This window comes from Lissotriton vulgaris, chromosome 4_1, assembly GCF_964263255.1.
Source record: "Lissotriton vulgaris chromosome 4_1, aLisVul1.2, whole genome shotgun sequence".
In the NCBI taxonomy this organism is placed as follows: domain Eukaryota; kingdom Metazoa; phylum Chordata; class Amphibia; order Caudata; family Salamandridae; genus Lissotriton; species Lissotriton vulgaris.
In genome coordinates, this window is record NC_141691.1 from 686,664,862 (window position 1) to 686,689,505 (window position 24,644).

General features: G+C 47.0%; 1 protein-coding gene across 1 annotated transcript in view; it reads left to right on the forward strand.

The window, feature by feature from the left end:
* The window catches only part of ZPBP (zona pellucida binding protein), a 1,007,890-nt gene that overhangs the window by 374,231 nt on the left and 609,015 nt on the right, over positions 1-24,644 (forward strand). The window contains exon 4 of the mRNA XM_086964982.1: positions 21,665-21,814. Coding sequence (XP_086821108.1) covers positions 21,665-21,814 — 150 coding nt within the window. The remainder of the gene's footprint in view (positions 1-21,664; positions 21,815-24,644) is intronic.

Sequence of the window (24,644 nt, forward strand, 5' to 3'; positions counted from 1 at the left end):
GATTATTTACAAGGTTCGTCTAGTTATGAACAAATGTATTGCTTCTCACATTATGGAGATCATTACTTACATAAATCTGCACAACCTAGAAATGTTTTTAAATATAACCAATGGGAACATTGTGCTACTCCACCTAAAAGCAGTTCTGAAACATTCTATGAGAAATTTCAGTACTTCTCAGGGTTTAACACCAGTGATGCAGAAGCGTATTATTACAAACTGTTAGACAAAACAGGATTGAAAACAATGCTGACAAATACTAAATTGATATATTCAGAAGCATTTTATGAAAAAATGATGACATTTGGTTTTGATTTTTGGAGAAATAATATTAAAACAAAAACAATCTGGGGTACAAAAGATTGGCAGGTACAAGGCCTATAAGCATTATTTCGAGCCTGCATGATCCCAGAACAAATAATGTTCTTAAATGACACAATTCCCCAAACAACATGTCTTGGCCTAGCTAAGATTAAAGACCTTAACAAACCGTCTATTCCAAAGCCAATACCTGATAATGCAACTACAGATATTGAAATAGACGTATCTAAACAGAACACATCCTGATTAGAAAAAGTGGTTAATCTGGCCCATTGATACGAATAACTGTCAAGATAGATTCCTGAATAAAACACAGGGGTTAGCAATGACCAGACCAGACCCTAGATACTCCCAGAGACAACATCCAGGGATAGTAACAACATACAATGTAGGGAAGCTGTGCCTTGAATGGCTAGAATCATCCACACTGGCAGAAATTAAGCAACACTTATCTTTACTTAAAGATGGTGCTGATGTGCGTGATTTCATTCTGGGACCACGCAAACAGTGTCAAAAGTGTTTCACAGCGACCAGTATATATGCGGCTTACAACGAGGCTTGGAAAGTCACACAAATTGAAACAGCTGAAAAAATACGAGATATTGATCGTATTCATTTGGAAAAATCTCTTTCTGTAGTGGACAATGGGTTAATAACTCTGTCCTCCAGAATATATTCACTGGACAGTTTTGTATCATCTGCCATAGATATAATAGACAAAGACTTGCTAATGTTACAGCATGGCCAGTCACAATTGCGTTCTATTGTACAGTTAGGCTGGACGCTGCAAAATCTTCGTTCAGGCTATGTGCCATGGCGTTTAATCAACACAACGTCATTGTTTTCCATCTTTAACCTTACTGATAAACAAATCAGCTTGGCACAGAAAGGAGCAGACTATACAATCCTGAGCATCGAAAAACTTGAGAGATTACCATTGACAATGTCAGAAAGTCCTGTCATTGAATGGATAATACACAGGATTATCACAATTCCGATAACAACTTTCCGATTTAAAAATTGCCTTGAATACATACCGACTGGCCAGTATGAACGTTTGGGTAAAGGGTACATTGTCAGCATGGAAATTACCATATACACACACATGCTATAGTGACAGCAACAAAAATGTATTTCTTAGTGGTGAAAACTGCAAACATTCACTAAGCGGTATACTTTTGTGCCAGGGTATTAATTTACACGGAGCCTGTGAAGGAAATTCAAACAACCTTTCATGTTACCAACATGTCACACCTGCAACGCAGATAGAGCCTTTATTTAAGCAACTCTCGAATGGGAGTTACATTCTAATAACGGATCACAGCTGTTGTGGCCTTTTGCCAGGGAAAGCATATCTCGTTCAAGTAACTTCCATAGTCAAATGCTGTATGCAAGCATTGTTTCCAAACGGCCCTGGAGACTCCGAGACTCCCATATGGCCTAGTTTGAATGTCTCTTCTATACGAATTGATACTTTAAGCAGAATTAAGTCTGTGCTTTTGCAGACAACAGTGCCCGTCACGTCATCAAAAGAGACGTATGATCTCCTAGTTGCAAGGACAACATCAGAGATTCATGACCTTTTATCAACAAATTTCCCCGTGCATTTCACAGAAATGCTTAGCCAAATTCTTAACATGTCGAGTGCCATAGGCATCCCAGGTGTATTTAAGACCATTTTTACGGGACTGTTAACACCATTCAAAGCAATTCTGGGAATCATTCCCAATTTTGTCCATTCAGTCTTTGGCGGCATACCCCTGATTTTGGGACTTGTAGCAGGTATTTTATTTTTGACCCTCCTGCTCCGATATGGCAAGCCAAAACACAGACATGACTCCGGCAAGGATGGAAGAAACGATCCTAGCAATACGCTACCGGGACCGAATAACTAGAGTCCTTGGATTGGCCAGGCTGAGAGATCTGAACATGACCTGGTTTCTTTCATTCAGACCTATATGGCAGACCTGCATCGTACCTGTGCTTCGATGTATGCTATGCGGAGATGTATGCGTGTTAGACACCTGTCTTGCACTTCCATCAGCAGTACCAATGGATATCAATACTTTGCTAAGTCCTGTAACGGCTCACGCATTGTGTTGTCCCCAGCGGCTACCAATCCTGATGACGGCATTCGTTGAGACTCCTGTGCTATGACTAGGTGGTGACAGTGGAGCGAGAAATAAAAGCAACATCACCAGGTACGACCTTCTGTGAGCATTGCTGATCCAGACTTTGATGATAGCAATCATTCTCACACCTGCCAAGTTCCAGCGTTATCGAACTTGGTCGAACTGTCACCTGATTTTGTAGACCAATTTTTTGAGGGCCTGTCTGATATGATGTTCTCCCCTGAACAGAAACAATACATTTTGAAAAGCATTCCGACACACAGCGTTCTCATGAACTGAGAATTCGGCCTGAAAAGCGTTGGAACTCTATTCCCCCGTTCACCAAGAAAAATCTTTTTTGAATTGAACTATTTTTCAAAATATTTACCTTTTTTCCTGGCACGAAATTCTTTGCTTAAAGTAGACCTATTCATAAAGAACAGAACTTCTATTTTTAGGTACTTATAGAGACATATTAACTTTACCCCAGCCTCTAGCACATGTTACAGCAATTGCATTTCTATGTGATTAAATTATCTCGCCCTTCTTTTCTGTATAAAGAGATATTTCATGTGTAATTTTTTCGCAAAATCGTTCACTGATTACATATGCTATAATTTTGAATGATTTCTATGCTTAAAGACGTACAGTACCAATATTACCATGTATTTCAAATACACCATTTCAAATGCAAATATGTATTTTGGGGTGGGTAATGTTACACATGCATCTTATTGCTTTCGTTTTTAGTAATTTGATGGACATAAATTCGTGGAGTGGGTGTTGCGTTCTAATCTAGGACCCCGATCAATACTGTGACCTTATGCCCCTATACGGCTATAATCCATTCATACCCCTATAATGGCATAAATGATCAAGAGCGATATTTCAGAAACTCGTCTCTGGCCTAACACGATCAGAGCCACATTTCAGAATCTCTTCCTCTGCAGCTCATTACAGCAGATGACACAGCAGAAGCCACTATCTTAGATTCTTAGATTACACTCCGAGTTCTTCAACAAGATAAAACTCAGCAACCTGGGAAAGCCCCGCTTGCTATGTTTTGATTAGTAATAGAACTCTAATGAGCACTGAGAGACGATCACTTCCTAGTGACATCTTTATTGATGTCTTATGTCCAAAAACTTACGTCAAACAAGGCACCTTTCAGGTATAAATATTACCAACGTTGCCTTAAGCAAACGCTGCCTCAACGACATCGATGATAGCGATGGTGTGGTGAATACAGGGGCAGAACAGCTGTCCCCTGCAGAGCCCAGCAGATGCAAGCTGCCCACGGACGCTGCCCCTCCTCCTCCTTGACGCGCTGAGAGAGACTCTGTCTCTTCTCCTGCCGAGAAAATCCAGCTCCGGCGTTTACAGCCTACTCTTGCGAGTGACTGGGATATCGAGTCCTGAAAGGAGATACAAGACTTCCAACATTCTATTTCAGAGGTATGGTGTTGACTAAACCCTTAGAGAGAATTCTCGAAGCAAACCTTGGCAAAACCAACTTAACTAAAACTGCTACTTACTTACTCCCTCCCAAGTATTAGGCTTAGGTCAGGTACACTGGAGTAGGCGTAGTTAGAAGCACCTATTGAGTACGTTAGCTAAATGTATATATGAATGTATATATTTTATTCATTTTAACCATTGTATGGCTATGAAACCATATCAATGCTTTTACAGTAATATTTCGCAATCCTCATTTTACTGTACACACTTTTTATAATAACTAGTCTTGCAATTGTGGCAATTCATTTCTCTTCCATGAGAAGAAAGACTGTTCAATAAATAATACCTTTTATTGAAAACGCCCGTCTCTCTATTCTCTGCATCTTGGTGAAAGTAATCTGCACAACTGACTGAGTAAAATAACTGTCTATTGTTTCACACGACTCTAGAGATTGACTCTTATTCTAAGGAGCAAAGTTGTCATGTTTATGCGGTTGTTGGAAAACTGAATCCCTTCTTGTCTGTACCAGGGAAGCTGATCACTTCCTATTCAGTCAAGTAAGTTTCCAGTGACCTCCGAGCTAGTTGGTAACAAACCCAATTAAGTTTAGCATAGTCAGTAGAGACCTGGAAGACCGCACTTCTACGTCTATACTGCTGTTTATGTTATTCCAATGCAACACTACACTACCTTGTGTGGTGTCCTTTCATTTGATATTCAAGGGATTATTATTGGTAAAATAGCTGGCTTCACATGCTCTCTGATGTTTTAGCCTAAGACTGATTTGTCCATGCTACCACTAGTATAGCTGGTCTATAAGGTTGACTTTACAACCATCACCATAAGGGTCATTTGGACTGGTGCAGGGTGCCCACTAGAATAGTGGACATCATATACCTGGCCAACTTCTCACAGGCTTCCCATTCGCAGTAGAACTCATTTGAAGGCCCTTGTGTTGGCCTTTAAAGCGCTTCACGGCACACGAGTCTACTACATTAGGAAACGGGTGTCCTTGTACACACCTATTTAAGATCGTCACAACAACATCTGATGAAGGTGCCCAAATTTGCTCGCCCCCGCAGAGGCGGCCGTTCTTTCCAAGTACAGGTGGCCCGTCTTTGGAATAAGCTGCCTATTATACTCAGACAGTCAACTGATGTATGGCTCTTCAGGAAACAACTGAAAACATGGTTATTCTAGAAATAATCCCTCCTAGGGAGCCTGCCCCGCAACGGTTCTCACACATGTTCTGCTGAGCACCGGGACACACTGTCGAGTAGCTGCACACTTTATAAATACTGAATAACATAACATAACATGCCCCTCAGAATGTTGTTGGTGAGGGAGATGGCTTGCCCCCCCCATACAATACTGATGTTGACTTATATCTTGACTTACTGAAAACTAGTGTGCCTTACACCTCTCTTGAGACAGAGCTTGACTCGCTACATGGTCCATGAAAGGAATAGAGTGCCTCATTCACTGTGGTGGTTTAGAGGCCAGTGGTTTTAGAGTTTCAGCTTCCCCTCTAGTGAGACTAAAATAAATGTTGTTACGGAAATCCTACTGCCTGGGCCACCAACACCTGAGTGCTTTCTTTCTTTTAATAATGCTCTTACAGATGGTGACCTTGTTGAAGCCATATTCTTACATTGCTGTGGGCTGGCAGGTGACAAAGTATCATAGGCAAGTGCCATATGGCCTGGATTTTCTCAACAGCCACTTTTCCCTTAAGAGTCTTATTGGTCAGTCCTCGACCACCAAAGTGAATCCCAATTCATTCTCACCTCTCCTCTGGATAAGGAATCTAAGGAGATTGATGGCTTTGGCAGATGTATATATTCTCCAGCCAGTCTGGCGTTGTAGTCTGCCATATACCTATGCCCCTTTGGAAATAGAATATTGATATCCTGCCTAAGGTGCTGGAAGATCTGAGGGCCTAGTTGGCCCAGATGATACCTGATGGGCAAGACATCATCAAATAGGTCAACCGCTCAGGTTTGGATGTCACAATTTCCTTGGCAGGTTGATTGGTTCCAGTGTGGTCCCTTATTGATGAGCCTGGATAAGGACCACAGGATTTGCTGGCAATGCACAGGCTTTGCTGATGGACACGCCTTTTGATGTGTGCCATCTATTCAGTGAGAAGGTGGACTCTGCTTTCGAATGCTTTAAAGCTGGTAGAGCTACAGTGCATTCCTTAGGGCTGTTGGTCTCAGCAAAACAATTCCCTTACCAGGTTTGGGAATTTAGAAGCTACTCCAGAGAGCTGTTGAGTAACAAAAGTGTGCCAAATTCACACAATATTCTTTTAAGTAATTATCAGAAATGTAAACAAAATTACTTGAAATCGTGCATAAATATGCAAAATACTAATCTGTCATTTCTTGCTATATTTTATCAGCATTTGGCATGAGGGTGAATTTAACAAAAGCATCACAACCAACAGCTACTCGTGCTACTCATGTTCTTTTCCTGTGCATTTGCTGTAACATTTTACAGCAGATGATGCATAATGATGTGAAGTTGCATAATTTCATGTATATTGCATAACAAGCGTAACGTGGAATTCCTAAAATTATAAAAAGATTGACTGTGTTTGTTTCATTTTGTCTGGTGTAAAGAGAAAGACATCCTTCACAACCTGTGATGTAGCCGACAGATAAGTCCTTTCAGGGCTGTGTAACCAGCAGCCAGCATGCGGGCCAGCTGGGCACCAGCCTTCCAACTACTCCTCGCCTGCTAAACTAGCCAACAAACGGTGTTAGTTTGCCTGAAGTGGCTCATGCCCACCCAGTGGGAGGGGGCATCCGACTTTTCCTCCCGAATTGGCTTTTGCGATGGAAAAGCCATGCATGCCTGAGTAACCCAACTGTAATGATGTCTGGTTCCCTAATGCTGATTTTTGTTGTCAGGCCAATACAGATCATAGGTGTGCACCATGACATAGACCTGTCTCATAGCTTGCAGTGTTGATGGACCGGGAGGGGCACCCAAAGAGCTACCCTCAAAGTGGTGGAAGGCTACCGCCTTCACCAGCAGTTAAGAAGCATGAGCACTGTAGTGGCAGCATACCATGTAGCAATCAGTAGGAGTAAGCAGATCCTTGCTAATCTGTCAGTGGAGTGAGGCCTACAGGCTCACTCAGTTAAACTTCTGCTGCTGTGTGCCTAACCCACCATTGACCTATATCTGTTTGGTGTGTTGTGCTGCACAGCACAAGTGGTGGATCTGCACTGGGTGCATATGTGCCAGGAATGATACAATACAGGGATAATGTAGTACTGAGTCGTGCATGCATACTAAATGTGTGTGCTGGATGTATTTATGACTATGGGTGGTACAGTACAGAAAGGATGCAATGTTGTGCATTTTGTGTAGGCTACATAGTTGCACTGTGTATGTTTGTGCTGAATGATACAATACAAGGAGGGTCCTGAATTCCATTTGGGAGCCGAGGCCTGCATGGTGACAAATTGAGAGGAGGTAGAGGAATTCCCTCTGACAGATGTGTGTATTGCTGTATTACTGTAACCTGGATGGGACACACCCTGGATAGGGGATAGCCACTTCAAAGGATGCTCTTTGATTAATTGAGAGGTCACGAAGAATGGATCTGGGCACATTTCAGTAAGCAGATGGGGCTGACAAGAGAAGCATAAAGAGTAGGTCTGAAGCCATGTGCTAACCTTTTTATACACTTGTGATCACTGTCAACAATGAGCAAACTTTAGTCACTCTCATAACCTGTATTGTGGGTGTTAAATTTGGAGTCACTCCTGCTGTGACACCCGGCTTTGAAGAGGAAAAGAGAGCAGAGGAGTGGGTACTTCAACAGAAGCAGAACCCCCAACGTAAACTTCAAGGACTCAGACTCTAAATCACATGTATTATCTGCCAAGCAGCTAGACGGGCTGTGTGATGAGGGGAAGCTTTGCAAGACTTCTGTTTTGTGACCAGGCCTGAGCGCCAATGCCTACAAGTCTCCCTGCTGGGTAAAGGAGCATTACCCAGGAAATCCAAGACTACCTGCCCTGAAGCCTGGAGCACCAGCACCTTTCTTCATGCTAAGACCAGAGTGCCCTGTGAGGAAGAGGAGAGTTTTGGAGGGAGCGAGGTCCAGTGAAGAGCCCTACTGATTGCCTTCATGTGTGAGGTGTATGGACTGTGGAGGTGACTGTTGCATTGTTCATGTTGTTGCCTGTGTGCAGGATGCAGTTGGGGACCCTTGTATGCCAGAGAAGGTCTACTGTGAATTGAGATGTGTGCATCACTGCACCAATTGGGTTGGAGCCCTATGTAATGAGGAGCCGGCGACCCTATATGCCAGGAGAGGCCACCATGAAAAGATAGCTGTGCTGTGAGGGCCATAGCCCTTGTGAGCCGTGATCCTGAATGCCTGGAGGACGGCTGCTGAGGACTTTGGTGTGCCGAATGGGCTTGAGCCAGTGTACTGGGAGGTTACTGTCCCTGTACGTCAGAGAGGGACACTTGGAGCATCAAGCTATGCAACCTGATCAACACCCCTCTGTCAGAGAAGTGAGGCTGCTGTGAGAAGTCACCTGTACACTGTCATCAAGGAGAGGTACCTGCTTCACAATTATCTTCGCATCATCTCCCCGCCACCATGGAAGGGATCAAGCACTTACAATGTGAGAAGGAGCCACTCGGAACCTCTGTTCGATTATGTGGTGTGACTGAATGTGAGGAACTCTGTGCCCATTAAGTGCAGCCTGCCTGGGCCGTGTGCGTCAGACTCACTTGATTGAGCTGCTGATTCTCTGAGTACCCGTGGGTGGGATACGCTCAGGAACTCTGGATTCTCCAAGCATGCAAGTGTGGTTAAGACTGATGGCTGGCAAGGGGACCTTGCTTGCTAGTTGGTGCTGGAACACTGGTAACTTTAAGATAGAGCCAGAGTGGACTCTTGAGATGTAAATATAGTGGTGCTTGCCCTGGATGCTTCCTATAGTGAATATGGAATAACCACTATCACTAGGAGCGAGGAGGGAGTGGGGTTCTAACATTGTCTATCCATCATATCAAATAGATGGGTCTTGAAAATGATTCCTACCTTTTCTTTCCTCCTCACCCAATATCTCTCCTGCGCTAGAAAGGAATTAAGAGGAACATCTGTACATTCTCCTACAGGCGGTGCACCTGTTTCTCTCCAGAGGCGCCATAGAAATGGCACACTGGACTCAGGGAAAGGCAGGCGTGCATTAGGATGCCTGTCTTTTTTGGTGGAGATCCCGCCGCAAAAAGACAGGCAGAAAATGCCTTTGGGGGCCCGTTGCGGGCCCCCAGCGGAGTGCGGGGGTGGGGTGCTGCATGTGGGGGTACCTATGGTACCCCCTGCATTTGCATGTACATGGTGGCAGGCACCGCACGGTGCCCGTCACGTTGTACATACAAATGCAAAACATGTATTTTTACATTGTTATGGGTGCTGCCGCCTGCCGCCCAAGATAAAAATACGGATGCGCCCGCCAGTGTGGCGGGTGCATCGTAATTTGTATTGCGCAACCGCCGCACCTATGGCGGGCGGTCCCTTTTGTCTATGTGATGGTGGGCGGACATCGTAATTGGCCCCTCTGTTCTCTTGTCATTCTTCGGAAGGACAAATTCAAGATGCTTTTGTTGACCCAGACACTGTCTGTTTTGGACCATGACTACTGGATGATGTCACTGGACTTAAATGACACATATTTTCATATACTCATCCTTGAGTCCCACAGGCATTGCCAGTGGGAAAGGTGGGAAAGAAGCAGGTTCCCTTTACTGTGCTCCCCTTCGACCTCAACATTGCCCCTCATGTGTTCACAAAAATGATAGCTGTAGTTGTTGCCCATCTTTGGAGGACGGAAATTGCTATTTTCCCGTGTCCCAACTACTAGCTGCTGAAGGCAGTTTACCACAGTCTGCCGTAGGCCTCCCTGGGGAGATGGAAGATCTTCTGACATCATTGAATTTCACCATAAACAAGCTAAAGTCCCACCTGATTACCTCTCTGAGGCTTTTATTCTTTGGGGCAGTCCTGGATATGGTTGAGTTCAGGGCTTTCTCAAGTCAGCAATGAGACCAGGACATTTGGTCTATGATCTAGTGGTTTCAGACTTGTTCCTGGACCCAGGTGAAGGGTTTCTTGAGCTCTTAGTCTCATGCATCCCCCTTGTCAACCATGCCTGGTGACACAAGCAAGCCCTACATAAGTCTCAGCACCACGGCTGCCTTTCTGGTACCAGTGAAAGCAGCTCAAGATCTTTTTTGGTGGATGATCAACCACAGTTTGTCCTGCAGCAGGTCACTCTCCCTTCCCCACCAGGAGCTGGTGTGGGGACAGAGGCATCTCAGCCCGTTGCAAGGTGGTCACCTGGTGGAGGTGGACAGCAAAGGACTCTGTTCTCCAGTGGAGGGCTAGCTCCACATCAGTTTGATTAGACGTATGGGCCCTTCATCTTGCTCTGAAGTTCTTCCAGCCATCCAACAGGGGCAAGCTAGTACAGGTTCTCCCAGACAAGACCACCCCCATGTGGCGCTGCAACAGTGTGCTATGCCAAGAGGTCTTACGTCTGAGGAGATGATTGGAGTGCCACAGTGACGTTCTGGCTGCAAATCACTTGGTGGAGTCTCTGAATGCCAAGTCAGACCAACTAAGTAGAAGCTCGAATGGAGGCTACATCCCAAAGTGGTACAGTGTGTCTTCCACCAGTGGGGAGAACTCTGGTTAGACCTTTTTACCACTACTGCAAATACACAATGTCATTAATTTTGTACATTGGAATTTACACAATTACCCTCATTCGGAGATGATTTTCCACAAGGGTCTCCTATATGCCTTCCTGCCACTTTCTCTCCTGAAAGATCAGGAAAAACCAGGCTTAAGTCATCCTGATGGCTCCTGGTTGGGCCAAGTGTGGTACCCAGAAGTCCTGAGCAGTTTATCTCTGCTCAGACTGCCACTCCAGGAGTACCTCCCTTCCCAGCAACAGCACAAGGTTCTCCAGCCCAATCTGAATAATCAGACTCCATTCGAGGACTGAGTGGTGGCAATTAACTGTGTTTGATTTCCCACCTGAAGTGATGGATGTGAATATCGACGCTCATCAATAAAATCTTTTTATCCTGGATGCTGTTGCGAATTTGTGACCTGATATTGTGCCCGAAATACAGACCCCTTACATGTAAAGTGTCAGATGCCCTGTTATTTGTTTTTTCTTTTTCCCAGCAAAGCCTTGCAGTGAGCCCTGTAAGAGGATATTTGTCGGCCCTTCTTGCAATTCTACATTTGCTGGATCAACCATCTTTGTTCACATCCCCTTTTGTGATGAAGTTCATTAAAGGTTTAACACACGTTTCCTCCTACACAATTTGTGACACCACATTGGGACCTTACCTTCATCTTGACATTCCTCGTGTGTATTCCCTTTGAAGTGATGCATAGCTTCTTGCTGCTTCTCTTATCCTTGAAGATTGTCTACCTCATGGTGATTACATCTTCTCATAGTGTAATGAACTACAGGCACTTTCAGTGCCACCACCCTAAACACCTGGCCAAATTGGTGCTGAGGCTTTGGGCAGCTTTATTACTGAAAGTTGTGACTCTATTCCACATTGGGCAATCCATCATTACCAACATTAAACGCACATACACAATAATTCATATATATTTACTTTAAAACAATTAAACTATTAATTGTAATTTATTTGATAATTTAGAAATTATGTACAAATTTACAGATATATATACACATATATATGTGTGTACCAATAACATAAAATCTAAATCTAATTAAAAAAACATTCTATTATAAAGTAAAACATTAAACTATTTAAAAATCTTCAAACTTAAATTTCCCACTCCAGTGAGTGCAACAGTAAGTAAAGTGTTGGACAGCGGAGAGGTAAAAATTACTACTCCCTCTTCAGTGAGTGCAACAGTAGGGAAAGTGTTGGATAGCGGAGTGGTAGAAATGACAATTCCTACTCCTATTCCTACTCTGGTGAGTGTAACAGTAGGGAAAGTGTTGGATAGCGGAGGGGTAAAAATTACTATTCCCACTCAAGTGAGTGCAACAGTAGGAAAAGTGTTGAATAGTGGGGGAGGGTAAAAATTACTATTTCCACTCCAGTGAGTGAGTGCAACAATAGGGAAAGAGTTGGATAGCCGAGGGGTAAAAATGACTATTTTCACTACAGTGAGTGCAACAGTAGAGAAAGTGTTGGTTAGTGGCAGGATACATTTTACTAGTCCCACTCCAATAATTGTAAAAGTAGGGAAAGTGTTGGATAGCGGAGGGCTAAAAATGACTATTCCAACTCCAGTGAGCGCAACAGTAGGGAAAGTGTTGGATTGCAGAGGAGTACCAATTATTATTCTCACTCCAGTCAGTTTAAATGTAAAACAAACACTATTTTAACAACAATAACATATTTAAAAAACAAAATAAATTACAAAATATATAAATGTTAAAAATACAAATACATTTAATATTAAATAAAAAAATGATGATATTAAATACATATAACACATACCTACAAGTATTATATTCTTCACTTCACCTTGTTTCATATTCTTCTTTTGCCAATCATCCTCATTATTTGTTTCCCGTCATCAACCATTTTCTCACCCCTCATTCCTTTAAACTCTCTTCCTTTGTTTACAAAGCCTTCTGGGTGACCTTTGAAAGTCATATGGGTAGATGGCAGAGTCGGTCTTTGTAATCATTAAAAAGGACTACCAACTTAAAAATTATCCTGCTTGTGATACTGCTGTATGTCTTTCTTTCCCACTTGAAGTGGACGTCAATGACAACACTTGAAATGTTAGAATTGAACCACCATGTTTATTTTTCATGGAAATAACCTGATTATAGCCCTGAAACTGCTGCTACTACCTAGGAGCAAGTTAATATTGATCATCCCAGATTTGGAAAGATGCTTCCAATCTTTCAAAATCAAACATGTTTAGTAATGGTGTAGGGTAGAAACGATAAGCTATTGGGTTCTTTAGAACACTTCTTAGCTAATTCAACAATGGGACCATGGTTTGGAAACATAACCCAGCTAGGCAGTGTGCCAAGATTTCTCTGCTGGAATCCAGGGTCTCCACACCAGTGGCGATGCAATACTGTCTACGCTCCAGAGTTGGAGAACATTCTGCTAACTCCCCGTGCTAGGTATGGGAGCAGAAAATTAGAGACTGGTTTGGCCTGCGATATTTGACAACCTGAAATCTGTTTGAAGGAAGAGAGTTAGTCAGCACCACCTGCTTAGGAGGAGCTTCGGAGGTATCTTTGCACAAGGGAACTTATGCTTAGAAGAAAGGAGGCCATGTGGGAGCTGAGGCCTGAGAAGTTCAAACACCATGACAGATCTACACTCTCCCAGGGTCAATCCCTGGTGATCCAGAGGTGCTTCACAGTGTGACCAAATGCTGCAACTCCGTGGACAGAGGACATCTGAGAGGTGGAGTGTGTACAAGAGTCCATATAAAATCAAGTACCTCTAGGGCTTGAAAGAAGTTGGATTCTCTTCCTCACTCTGCTCTGGAGAACTTAAGTCTGTCCGAGAATTCCTGCAACAACCAAGTGCCATGAGCAGCAAGGAACCAGAAGAAGTTGGATCTTCATTTGCAATCAATACTTGAGGAAAGCTAAGTGGCCAGAGGAGAGCAGCAAAAACACACAGGCCGACACTTCCAGATATTGGGTTTATGTCTGGACCGAGGAATATCAAGCTGTAAAATTTGCCAAGTCTGGAATACCGCAGCCTTCAGACAGCCTCTGTGATTAGTACCAGCACTGTTTCAGCTCACCCACAGCTGTGCGGTGAATGTCGGCGACTCACTAACCATTCTGGCTAGGGTGAAAATCCTGCTTAGTAGGCTTCTGGGCAGCGTGATGCACACCCTGTGAGCATTAAAGTACTGCTGGGACACTTGACTCACATAGACACCGCCGTGGCTTGAACTGTCGGGCAATGCATTAACTGCTCTCCAGGAGAGAGCGAGTAGTAGAAGGGCAAGCCAGAACTGTGCCTTTTAGTATAGGGGAAATAACCTTACCTGGTTCCTGTTTTAGCTGATTACCCACTGGACACCAGAACCCATATGAAGTACTGCGTGAGAGACCTGAAGGATAAGGGGAAATGTTATACAAAGTATCATACAGGGTTGTCCCACATGGGTAGTTTAGACAGTATATACTAAAAATGTATTATACTGTCTGTCTTACCTAACTTGTGTCTAAGCCATTTATGTACCATATTGCCATTTATGTACCATATTATGCTGTGTGTGAATTCTAAGTAAAGTGCTTCTTTTCACAAGACTAACTATTGGCTTGATTATTGGTTATTGATACCTGTTAATTTATTCTGGACTGAGTTTCGAACCTCACACCTCTTCCTTGAGTAAGCCTTTGATCGCTAAACTCCACTACTATGATTATCATGTGTTAAAGGTGTGTACTTCGTGCTATTTTGGATTGAATAGTAGGGTTAATCCCCAAGAAACAAGTGGTGAATGACTTGGATTGAAATAATCTCAGCCCAGTAAACCTTGGTTTCTCTGGGACTCCTGAAAAAGTTTCCACAAACGTCTATGAATAGAATTATGCATTTATAATGCATGTATGATGGGGGGCGTGGCTAGCAGGCCATGTGAGCAGAAGGGCACTGCTCGAGCTCCGGCGCTGACGGGGGCTTAATCCTGATTGTAAGTCTCCTCGGGGGCCCCGGGATGCCGAATTCAGCAGGTGGCACGAAGCGGAAGGCTCCTGGCGCCCTCGACACTGGTCGTATTTCAAGGCGGCGTGAATTCCGCCGAGCTTCCTGAAGTGCGGCCCACAAAGGCGGTGTGTGGAGTGGAGTAGTGCGCGAAGCCGGAGAGTCTGCGGCGGGTGCCGCCGGAAGTCGTTGGCGGACCGGCTCGGACCTTGCAGCGGAAACCGGAGAGGAGAGGCGACTCGTGCGGCAGTGGCGGGAAGCTGATTGTTGCCGTCCCGGCCCTGAGGAGTGTACTGTGGGGGCCAGAGGAACCGCCAAAGCCGTCAGCGCTACAGGACACAGCAGAAAAAGGCCCGGATCGGGAGGTGAGACCGGGAGAGCTGTTCCGGGACTGCGGGCGGGGGCGGTCTAAGGCCCCAAGACGTTGGATCAGGCTCGGGTTAACCCCCCCCCCTCGCCGCCTGTGTCCGTTCCTCGCCCCCCTCCCGCGTTCCCCAACCTACAGCACGCCAGCGGCCGGGGGGAGCGGGAGACTGAGGACGGGAGGCGGAGTGCCCGCTGTCTGCGGATCCCTCCCCCGCCTTAAAGTGGTTGGCAATGGTGGGGAGGGCCCTGTGACCTGCGGAAGAGCGACTGGGGCGGAGGCTGCCGCCCGGCGGCAGCGGGACACCGGGGACCCGGGGGCCACGAGGCACGGACACGGGGAGTTGCCCTGGAGCCTGGCCTCCCCATCCCCCCCAACATACACGGGCAGCTGATTTTCCCTCCCCCCCCCCCACCCACGACCATACCCACGCTGGACCATCATGTGGAAGAAGTGGGAGGTGGACTGGCCCCCCTCTGTGGGACACACATAGCGCAGGCACAGTCCTACTGCCCAAAGGAGCTACAACCCTCACAGGGGCTTGACCGCCCAATCCTGCACTGGGCCAGCCGTTTCGTCGCTGGGAGTCATCTCTCACGGGTGGCCCGGGAGTAGAGGGACCGTGACTACTGCGCGCCATGGTCCGAAAGGGAGTTAAGACTGCGGACACCTTGGGGGGACCCACCGCGACCCATACAATACCACAAACTAAAGAGGAGGGGGCCTCATCGGCACCTACAGTGCGACCCCAAACGGAGGGTCGACCCATGGATAAACTGGATATTATTTTGCAGGAAATAAGAGACTCTAGGGCGATCTTGGAACAACAGATGGGTACCCTGACGACGAATCTGTCCCTACTCAAGGCGGATCACGGCAAATTAGCGGACAAGGTCAGAGACCACGGACTGACGCTAGAGGAGATCAAGCCAACCGTGGCGGAGCTCACGGTCTCCATACAGCAGCTCCAGCAACAGGTCACCTCCCTCATAGATCGAGTTTTGAATGTGGAAGGCCGGAACCGCCACAATAAGGTCCGCGTCATAGGCCTTCTGGAGCGGTGCGAGGGGGCTCAGGTGGCGGTCTTTATGGAGCGATGGTTCCGTGATCATGTTGCTGAAGAGGGACTATCACCGCACTTTTGTGTGGAGAGAGCGCATAGGATCCCGACGGGCAGACCTAAATCTGGCTACCCCCCACCTCTCATAGTGCGCATCATGAACTATCGAGACCGGGACGTCCTTTTGCAGAGAGCACGCGAGAAAGGCCTCAACCAATACGAAAATTAAAAGATCTCCCTCTACCCGGATTACACCAATGCAGTCCAAAAACTACGCTCTTCATATCTAGAGGTGAAAAAGATTTTGCGTAAGGCCAACATCAAGTATGCATTGCTCTTCCCGGCCCGCCTGAAGATCATACACAACAGGAAGACACACTTTTTTGAGGGCCCTTCGGATGTCTCGGAGTGGCTGGAGGTGATGGGTATAGACGGAAGCCAGAGGACCACGCAGGAGACACCCGTCGATGGAGCAGGACACTCGCAAGCATGCGGCCCGACGGGATCCCCCAATCACGGAGAGGACTGCCAAGATATAGACCCTCCAGAAAACAACAGAAAGAGACACAGCAGGACGCAGTGGCGACGACGACTGCTTTCAGGGAAGATTCCCAGAAAATTGCAACGGACTCGGAGGACAGCACTGTCCATTCGGACTCAGACCACAGGGTGCTGCTGTTCCCCACCCTGACACCACGCGCAGCTGACGATGTGATGGACAATTGCGGGAGAGAGGACCAGGCTGGAAGCGGCTGATCTACCTACAAACTGTATTGTATATTGCTGTTTAATCTTTACTTTATTATGCTTTGAGATGCTGTCCCATGGTGGGCGAGGGGTGGCAGACACTCCACACTAGTATTCTGCTGTTGCATGGGAGTGAATGCTCTGGGGTTTTATGCCTTGCCTGTTGCAAATGTACATTGGTAACCATGCCCCTGCCGTCAGCCTGCCGTTGAGCCGGTAGAGCCCACCAGCTAGAACAGTGGACTGAAATGGTGCTGGGCCGACCCCCCGAAGGCGAATGCACCGGACCTCCAAACTTGTTCAACCTTGGTTTATTGTTGGGCACAGCTCTGTTTTTTGCTGCGCCGTTGTTGTTAGTTTTTGTGCATGTGATTGCGGTGGGAACGTCTCCTGGTGGTTAGGGCGAAGGGATTTGGTAATTCGGCCGGTACGGCCTCTGTACAGGTGCTCGGACGACTATGGCTGAAGTAACTGGCACCAATAATATTACAACCTGGAATGTGCGGGCCTGGGGGCAGTGCAGAAAAGGCATAGAATACACTCGTTCCTGCTCAGACACCACACGCAAATTGCCTTTCTTCAGGAATCCCACCTCACTGACTCTGAAGTTATTAAGATGCGGAAGAAGTGGAGGGGCACAATTTTTTCAACAACTTACTCCGCCTTCTCTAGGGGGGGGGCGACAATCTGGGTCCGGCATGGTACACCATTTGTAGCACTGGAGGAGCGGATGGACGACCAGGGCAGATACATTTTAGTGAAGGGCACACTAGATGGTACACTGATAGTCCTTGGCTGCGTTTACGCACCGAACTTTGACCAGGATAAATTTCTGGAGAGAGTAGGCCTAGCCTTGGCAGAATGGGTGGACATCCCTTGGGTCATAGGAGGGGACTGGAACATGATTTTAGATGTTGAATTAGACAGATCACATCCCCCTCTACAGGTGGCTAGGGTGTCCAGGCTGACGGACCTGTTCCAAACATGGGCGGCGGGTTGGGGTCTGAAGGACGTATGGCGCGCGCTATATCCAGAGGCCAGGGAATACTCCCTTTATTCACATATACACATGCTACACACTAGAATTGATAGGTTCCTATGCTCTGACTCCATAGTCGCGAAGGTTGAGACCCCCGAATATCTGGCCAAGACTTTCTCCGACCACTGCCTCTAGTGTTCCGCCTTATGTGGGGGAGGGTTCCGACCCCAGTCCCCACCTGGCGTCTTGACCCGCTTTTACTAGAGGATGGTCCCTTCCGGACTTCCTTGTCCGAAACACTGGTTAATTATTTCACGGACAACTGGGACTCTGCCTCCTCCAATCTGGTGGGGTGGGACGCCATGAAAGTGGTGATCCATGGCGCAGCAATAGGACAACTAGTCGGTGCCCGACAGGAAATACGCCAGAAATTGTGCAGCATAGAGACTAAGTTACAGTTGCTAGAAAGGGAAGTGGAAATTGATCCTACGAAGAAGGCGGAATTACAGAGAGAAAACGTAGAACACGCTGACACACTAGAAACGCTTTGGGTCATAGATCACAAAGAATACCTTCGTCGACAACATACTGAGGCGGACCAGTCGGGGCATTTTTGGCTCGCTTGGTAAGGGATCGCCCGGATACCCCGGTGCTCAACCAAATTCGGACCCGAGACGGCAAATTGGTTGGCACACAAAGTGATATAAACCAGGCATTCTGTGCCCACCTGAAGGCGCTATATGTGCGACCTGCGTGAGAGGATGCAGCCAAATGTCTACCTTCCTAGCCGACCTCCCATTCCCAACACTGACCGCAGACGCTAGGAACGATCTTGAAGGACCCATTACACAACATGAGATACGCGCCGCCATTAAATCCCTTATCTGAAATAAAACACCAGGCATGGGTGGGCTCCCAGTGGAGTTTTACACGATCTACTCAGACACCCTGGTACCTGTATTGGAAAAAGTGTACCGGACGGCGTTGGAGGAGGGTCGCCTACCTGACTCCACTATGCAAGTATTAGTGGTTTCATTGCCAAAGCCGGGTAGGGATCTACTCGACAAGTCCAACTATAGGCCCCTATCGATGCTCTCCACCGAGTATAAAATCCTTAGCAAAGCGATAGCCCAGAGGCTCCAGGCACACCTCCCTGCCTTAATCCACAGAGACCAGTGCGGTTTTCTTCCAGGTAGAAGTACCTCCATGAACACAAGAAGGTTGCATGCTATCATGGCGATGACCCCACAGACCCTCCCTAGAGTGGGCTGTATCGCCTTGGACCTTAGGCAGGCCTTTGATTCCCTGTCCTGGGCCTTTATGTTCCAAACCTTGCAGAGATTTGGGCTCCCAGACTCCATCCTGGCTTGGATCAGACTGCTCTACACTGCCCCACGGCTCGTGCACGCACGGGCCGTCAAGTATCGGACATGTATGCAGTGCACAGGGGCACCAGACAAGGATGCCCCCTGTCCCCAATGATATTTGTACTCGCTTTGGAACCCCTGGCCATAGCCCTGCACACGAAAGAAGGACAAAGAGGTATACCGAGTGACGGCATGTGTGACCTAATATCGATCTACGCAGATGATATTCTGTTATACCTACGAGACCTGGAGGCAGATCACACGGCCATCCATGACATATTTGAACCATTTGCAAGGGTCTCAGGCCTCGCCATTAACCCAGAAAAATCTAACGGTTTTTACTTTCGGGACACCCCACACCCAGGCCCCATTCCCTTTGGAGCCCATCTCATCCCATTAGCTCCAGTTACGTTCAAATACCTAGGGATCCAGGTGTATAGGACACCTGAGGACCAGATAGACGGAAACATCAAAAGGGCCATCACACGACTCCGCAACTCGGTGGGTTTCTGGACTACGTTGCTGATATCGGTAGTGGGCCGAATTGCAATTTCCAAAATGGTGATGCTTCGGCGAATACTATACTTCTTTGTCAATATCCCTGTAAGCTTGCCCCACTCTATTTTTGACACTCTTAATACACTACTAATCACTCTGATATAGAAAAATGGGAGACGCCGGATAGGTCTCCGCAAATTACAGTTGGGACCTAGGGACGGGGGGCTGAGGGCACCTGATTTCAAAGGTTACTACCTGGCTAGTCAGCTCCAGTGGCTCTCCTACTGGACGGCAGGGCGGATCCCGCACAAAATAGGCTACACACCCGAGAAGCTGAACTGAGGTGAACTACACACATTACTACTCCTGCGGAGCCGCAAGCCTAGGGAATGTCCCCCACACCTCCGTACGGGTTTGACATGCTGGCGGAGGGCCCTGGCGTACACGGCCCCAACAGTGGCGTACTCAGATAATATCCCCCTATTGGGAATCCTGACGCCACAGGGTAGACTCACTGGTAGAACGATGCGCCCCTGGCGGGAGGCTGGTGTAATTGAGGTGGGCGATTTTTTTGGAGATGACAATTTGTTGGACCATCACGCCTTCCAGCAGGCTACCGGTGCCCCTCCACGGTTGTATTTGCTTCATGCCACTGTCACCCATTACATACGCACCAAATGGGCATCACAGCGACTCCGACCTCCACAACATGAACTAGTTCACCTATTGTACTGCATGGGCGCAGGGAGTCACGTGGTGCGTTGGCTGTACACTGGCATCAGGGCGCACGCTGCGATTCCAACCACAACGCTTAAACATACCTGGGAGCGGGACACGAACAGAATCCTAACGGAGAAGGAGTGGCATGTAGTGCTAGAACATCCCAGGAGGGTGTCACGAAACGTTAGGTTAAGATTCATACAAGTCATGATCTTGCACAGGGCATACCTCACCCCTAAAAGACTACACCTGATGTTCCCAGACCCCCCTCATAGGTGCCCGCGCTGTGGAGAGGAAGACGCTGGGTTCCTCCGATCTGGAGCTGTACGAAACTTCGGGAGTACTGGTGTGCCGGGTGCTCCATACGGTCACGAACCTACCGGTACCGGTCGAGGCAATGCCTTGTCTTCTGGGACTGCGCAGGCGGTCTAAACCACAGAAAGCCCGGTTGAAATTATTGGACTTTGCCATGCTACTGGCAATACGGGCAATAACAATGAGATGGAAATCTCCAAGGGCACCGGGACCACAAACATGGCAATCGGAGGTACTGAAATGGGGCAGAGCAAAAGGAGCAGCCCTCAGTCTGGAGGAAACGCGGGGCCACAGAAAATTTCCCATTTCCCAGGAGTGGGAGGTCATGCTCATAGCGCTTGAGGATATAGATTTAACCTCAACACCAAGGCCCGGCTCTCAGGGTTAGAGGGTGGGGGTGGGAGACTGCACAAGTGGGACCAGCTGGCATCTGCGAGCCGTACGCCATTTCGGGGCACACCACATATTGAGTTGCCCGACAGCCAGTTCAACCTGAGCATAGATGAAGAATTGCGCGGATCACCACGAGACAGGGGAGGGGGGGAATGTATGGGGGTGGGGGAGAATGGGGGGGGATGTTGGGTTAACCGATTGTTCAGATTCCACGATGATATTGAATATAAATGCAGACTAGAGGTTGAGATGTGTTACACACCGTAGTTAGAACACATGTATTGTTGATGACTCCTCGTTTAGGAATTAGCATGATGAAGTGGGTTGTTGTGGTTGGGGGGGGGGGGGAGACAACAGAAAATGCCGGCTGTGGTACTACAGAAGGGATTTTTATTCTTGTCACTGTACTGATGATGCAGCTGTGAATAAAGAGTTTAAAAAAAATAATAATGCATGTATGATTTTCTAATTACATGAACCTGGCGTTACAGCTAAAGCTGTCTCTAGGCTAGACCTAAAAATACAGTGAACAAACTTCGTTTTGGAGGATCACTTCTATGGAGACAATATCCAGCTCATGTTCTTTTTTCTTCTTTTCTTAGACAGCAGCAATGTTGTGATTACACCCACGGGAACACTTATTGTCAGACACTTCAAAGAAGAAATGAGTGGAACATACACTTGTACCTTGCATTATTCAACTGCTGTAAAACAATACGAAAAAAAGTTTATCCTCAAGTATATTATTTATGGTAAGACATCAACATTTCTACCACTGGTACGTGTTTGTTTTTAAAAGATTTGTTTAAGTTCCGTGTTTTACCTTAAGACAATTATGTCTGCAAATGTAATAGGGTGGTCATTTTTTTATAACTAAATATATGTTGAAATACCCTGATCTATTTTGATTAGAATTTGATTTAGCTTTCTGAAACAACTTTAGTGCCCCAATGCTATGTTGTCTTAGCAGTAAATATCTGCATTTGGAAGCTTGCTATGGATGATGTTAGCTCTCAATGAGAGACATACATAAGATATAGATGTGTTGATGGGTAACAGTAAGTATGAGAGGCTTTTTAATTAGGGGTTCTGAGTGACATCAAATAGACAGAGTTATGCTCGAGTTGTCTATGAGGGGAAAATCATCCAGTTATGCACTCGTACCCATCTAAAATTCTATGTTATGTATGGGCCACCCAGATAGTCTCATATTTTTGGTAACTTTTATGCAAGGGTAGAGTCTGTGGGGAGCCATGCACGCTAATGCCTACCCTGCTTCTTCTCCCCACTCTTTGTTCCACCCGGTGTCCCTCCACCAAGCTATCACCCTCTGGACATTAAGCACATCTTTACACTCATAAAAGAAGAATAGCTGAGGTCCTGTCACCCTTCCTCGCACACGATCCTCAGCATTTCGATCTCACACACAATATTAAAATGAAACAGTCCTGACATCATACCACTCGCCCTCTCCATTTACCACCCTCCCCCTAAATTTAAAAAGAATTTGGTGCCCTTTCTGCTTCCGAACATTTGACCAACTTTAAGTAAACCAAACCAACACACATTGCTGAACATAAGGTTGCACAGTATACAATTGCGCCACATGTTACCATTTATATACAAATCGTCATCTCCAGATCCACTCTTGGGGCATGTTGTACTAGCAGGCCACAACCCAACCCCTCTCTGCTACTTCTATTTGAGGTAACTATCCATTGTCTAACCCTCAGTTGCTGCCATCATAGCACTGCTTGGCGCCTTCCTGGAACATCCGCTCTCCCCGTCTTGCTTCCTCCAAGCACCGGCTACTAGGGAAGGGTCAGGTAGTCCAGGACCACCAGCAGGACAGCCCCCTCTCCCGCCAGCCCGGAGCCCCAATGACTGCCTCCCTGTTGCAGGGTCAGACAGTCTCCACCAAAAGGAGCCTCCGCCCTTTTTCTCTTGCACAGGACGAGGAGCCAACTGGCGCATTCGCCCTCCCCTAAAAGCTGCTCCCTCTTCCAGATGTAAAGCTATTTCCCCCAATATGGTTTGGACTAACAATTCAAACCCTGCCCTGGACAGATGCACCCCATCTGCCCGATAATAATCCGAATTTAATGCCTGCAACCAGCTATGCCTAATGCAATGTATCGGACAACTTATCAACAGTTTTGCTACCTCCCGATTCAGTTTTCTCACAGACGTGTTCACAGCTGCTGCTCGCGTACTGTCACCCCACACTTTGCGTGTGAGCACCACTGACCAAAATATGGTGGTGTCTGGCAAGGCCCTCCTTACCCATGAGAATGTAGAGAACAGACTCCTTCACTCCCCTCCTGCCCCCGAAATCATGCTTTCACCTCCAGAATAAATCACCAGCACGTCTGAAATGGGCATGCCGCAACCTAGCGCACTCTGAAAATGCACTGTGAGATCCTTCAAAAGTTGCCCGTCAATCCCTATCCAATGATGATTGACTCGCTTGGCCCTTCATGCTCTCTCTTCCCTGGATTTGTTGAACCATTGCTGTGCTCTGTGTATGACAGAATCTCCACACCAGCATACCTGCATCCACCGCCTGGCAACCACTGCATGAGAGTCCTAGAAAGAAAAAGAAGAAGGGCATAGTTACAAGGCCGCCGACCCCTGACCCCTGCGCAAACTAGCTGTGGTCTAACGTATCACTCAACGCAAGATGAAGTCCATCTGCCCACCCTCTTGATTGTTTCCGATGAAACGAGCAGTCTCCTCGCCCAACAAACCCAGAGCTCGATTATATAGTTGCGATAGCTGAAATCTTGTCAGCTGTGTTGCGCTCGCATGTAGAAGAAGCCTATCCTCTCTGCAACCAGGCCTCATCTGGACTGCTCTTAGCTGGACCCAAACACCTTTCCCTAGGGGGTCTGTTTTTGACCTCCTCACTCTAACCTGAAGTAAGTCAGCAGCCACTACCACATCTCCCATGCTGATTCCCCCTTTCCTGTCCACCTGCCCCCTAGAAGGCTAAGGATTACTCTAATCTCAGCAGGTGTGCCTCGTATGATGACACGCACACCTGCGGCAACACACCCAAGATATTTACCAGCCTACTGGCATCTTTGGGTCTCCTGTTATCCTTCTTCCTTAGTGCCAGCCGTTCCCAACCTTTCATAGCCCTTCTGACTCTGGTATCTGTAGTGGGGTCCGTTACCCCTTCCAATCCTGCAAAGAAGGCAATTGTAGACAACTGCCTCTTAACCAGAGACAGTGACTTTCCATTCTCTCTCTGACGAACTATGAAAAGAAGCACCCCCTGCGGTGTATATTCCTCCGCACACCCTGCCCGCTTTAGGACTGCTAAGTATACCTGCCAAGCCTTCTCATACATACTCTTAGTCTTGGGCGCAACAGAAGCCGCTATCAGGTCAGGAGCAATGGGGCACCAAGTTTCCACAGGCTTTCCGGGAAGACCATCATCTGAACGTCCGCTTGCGACCATCGAGCTCTGAATTCTGTCAACTTTAAACGAGATAGCGCATCAGCTACTGTGTTGTCTACACCTGGTACATGTTTGGCAGTAAAATACACATTGCGCCTGAGGCAGCCCTGCACCAGTTC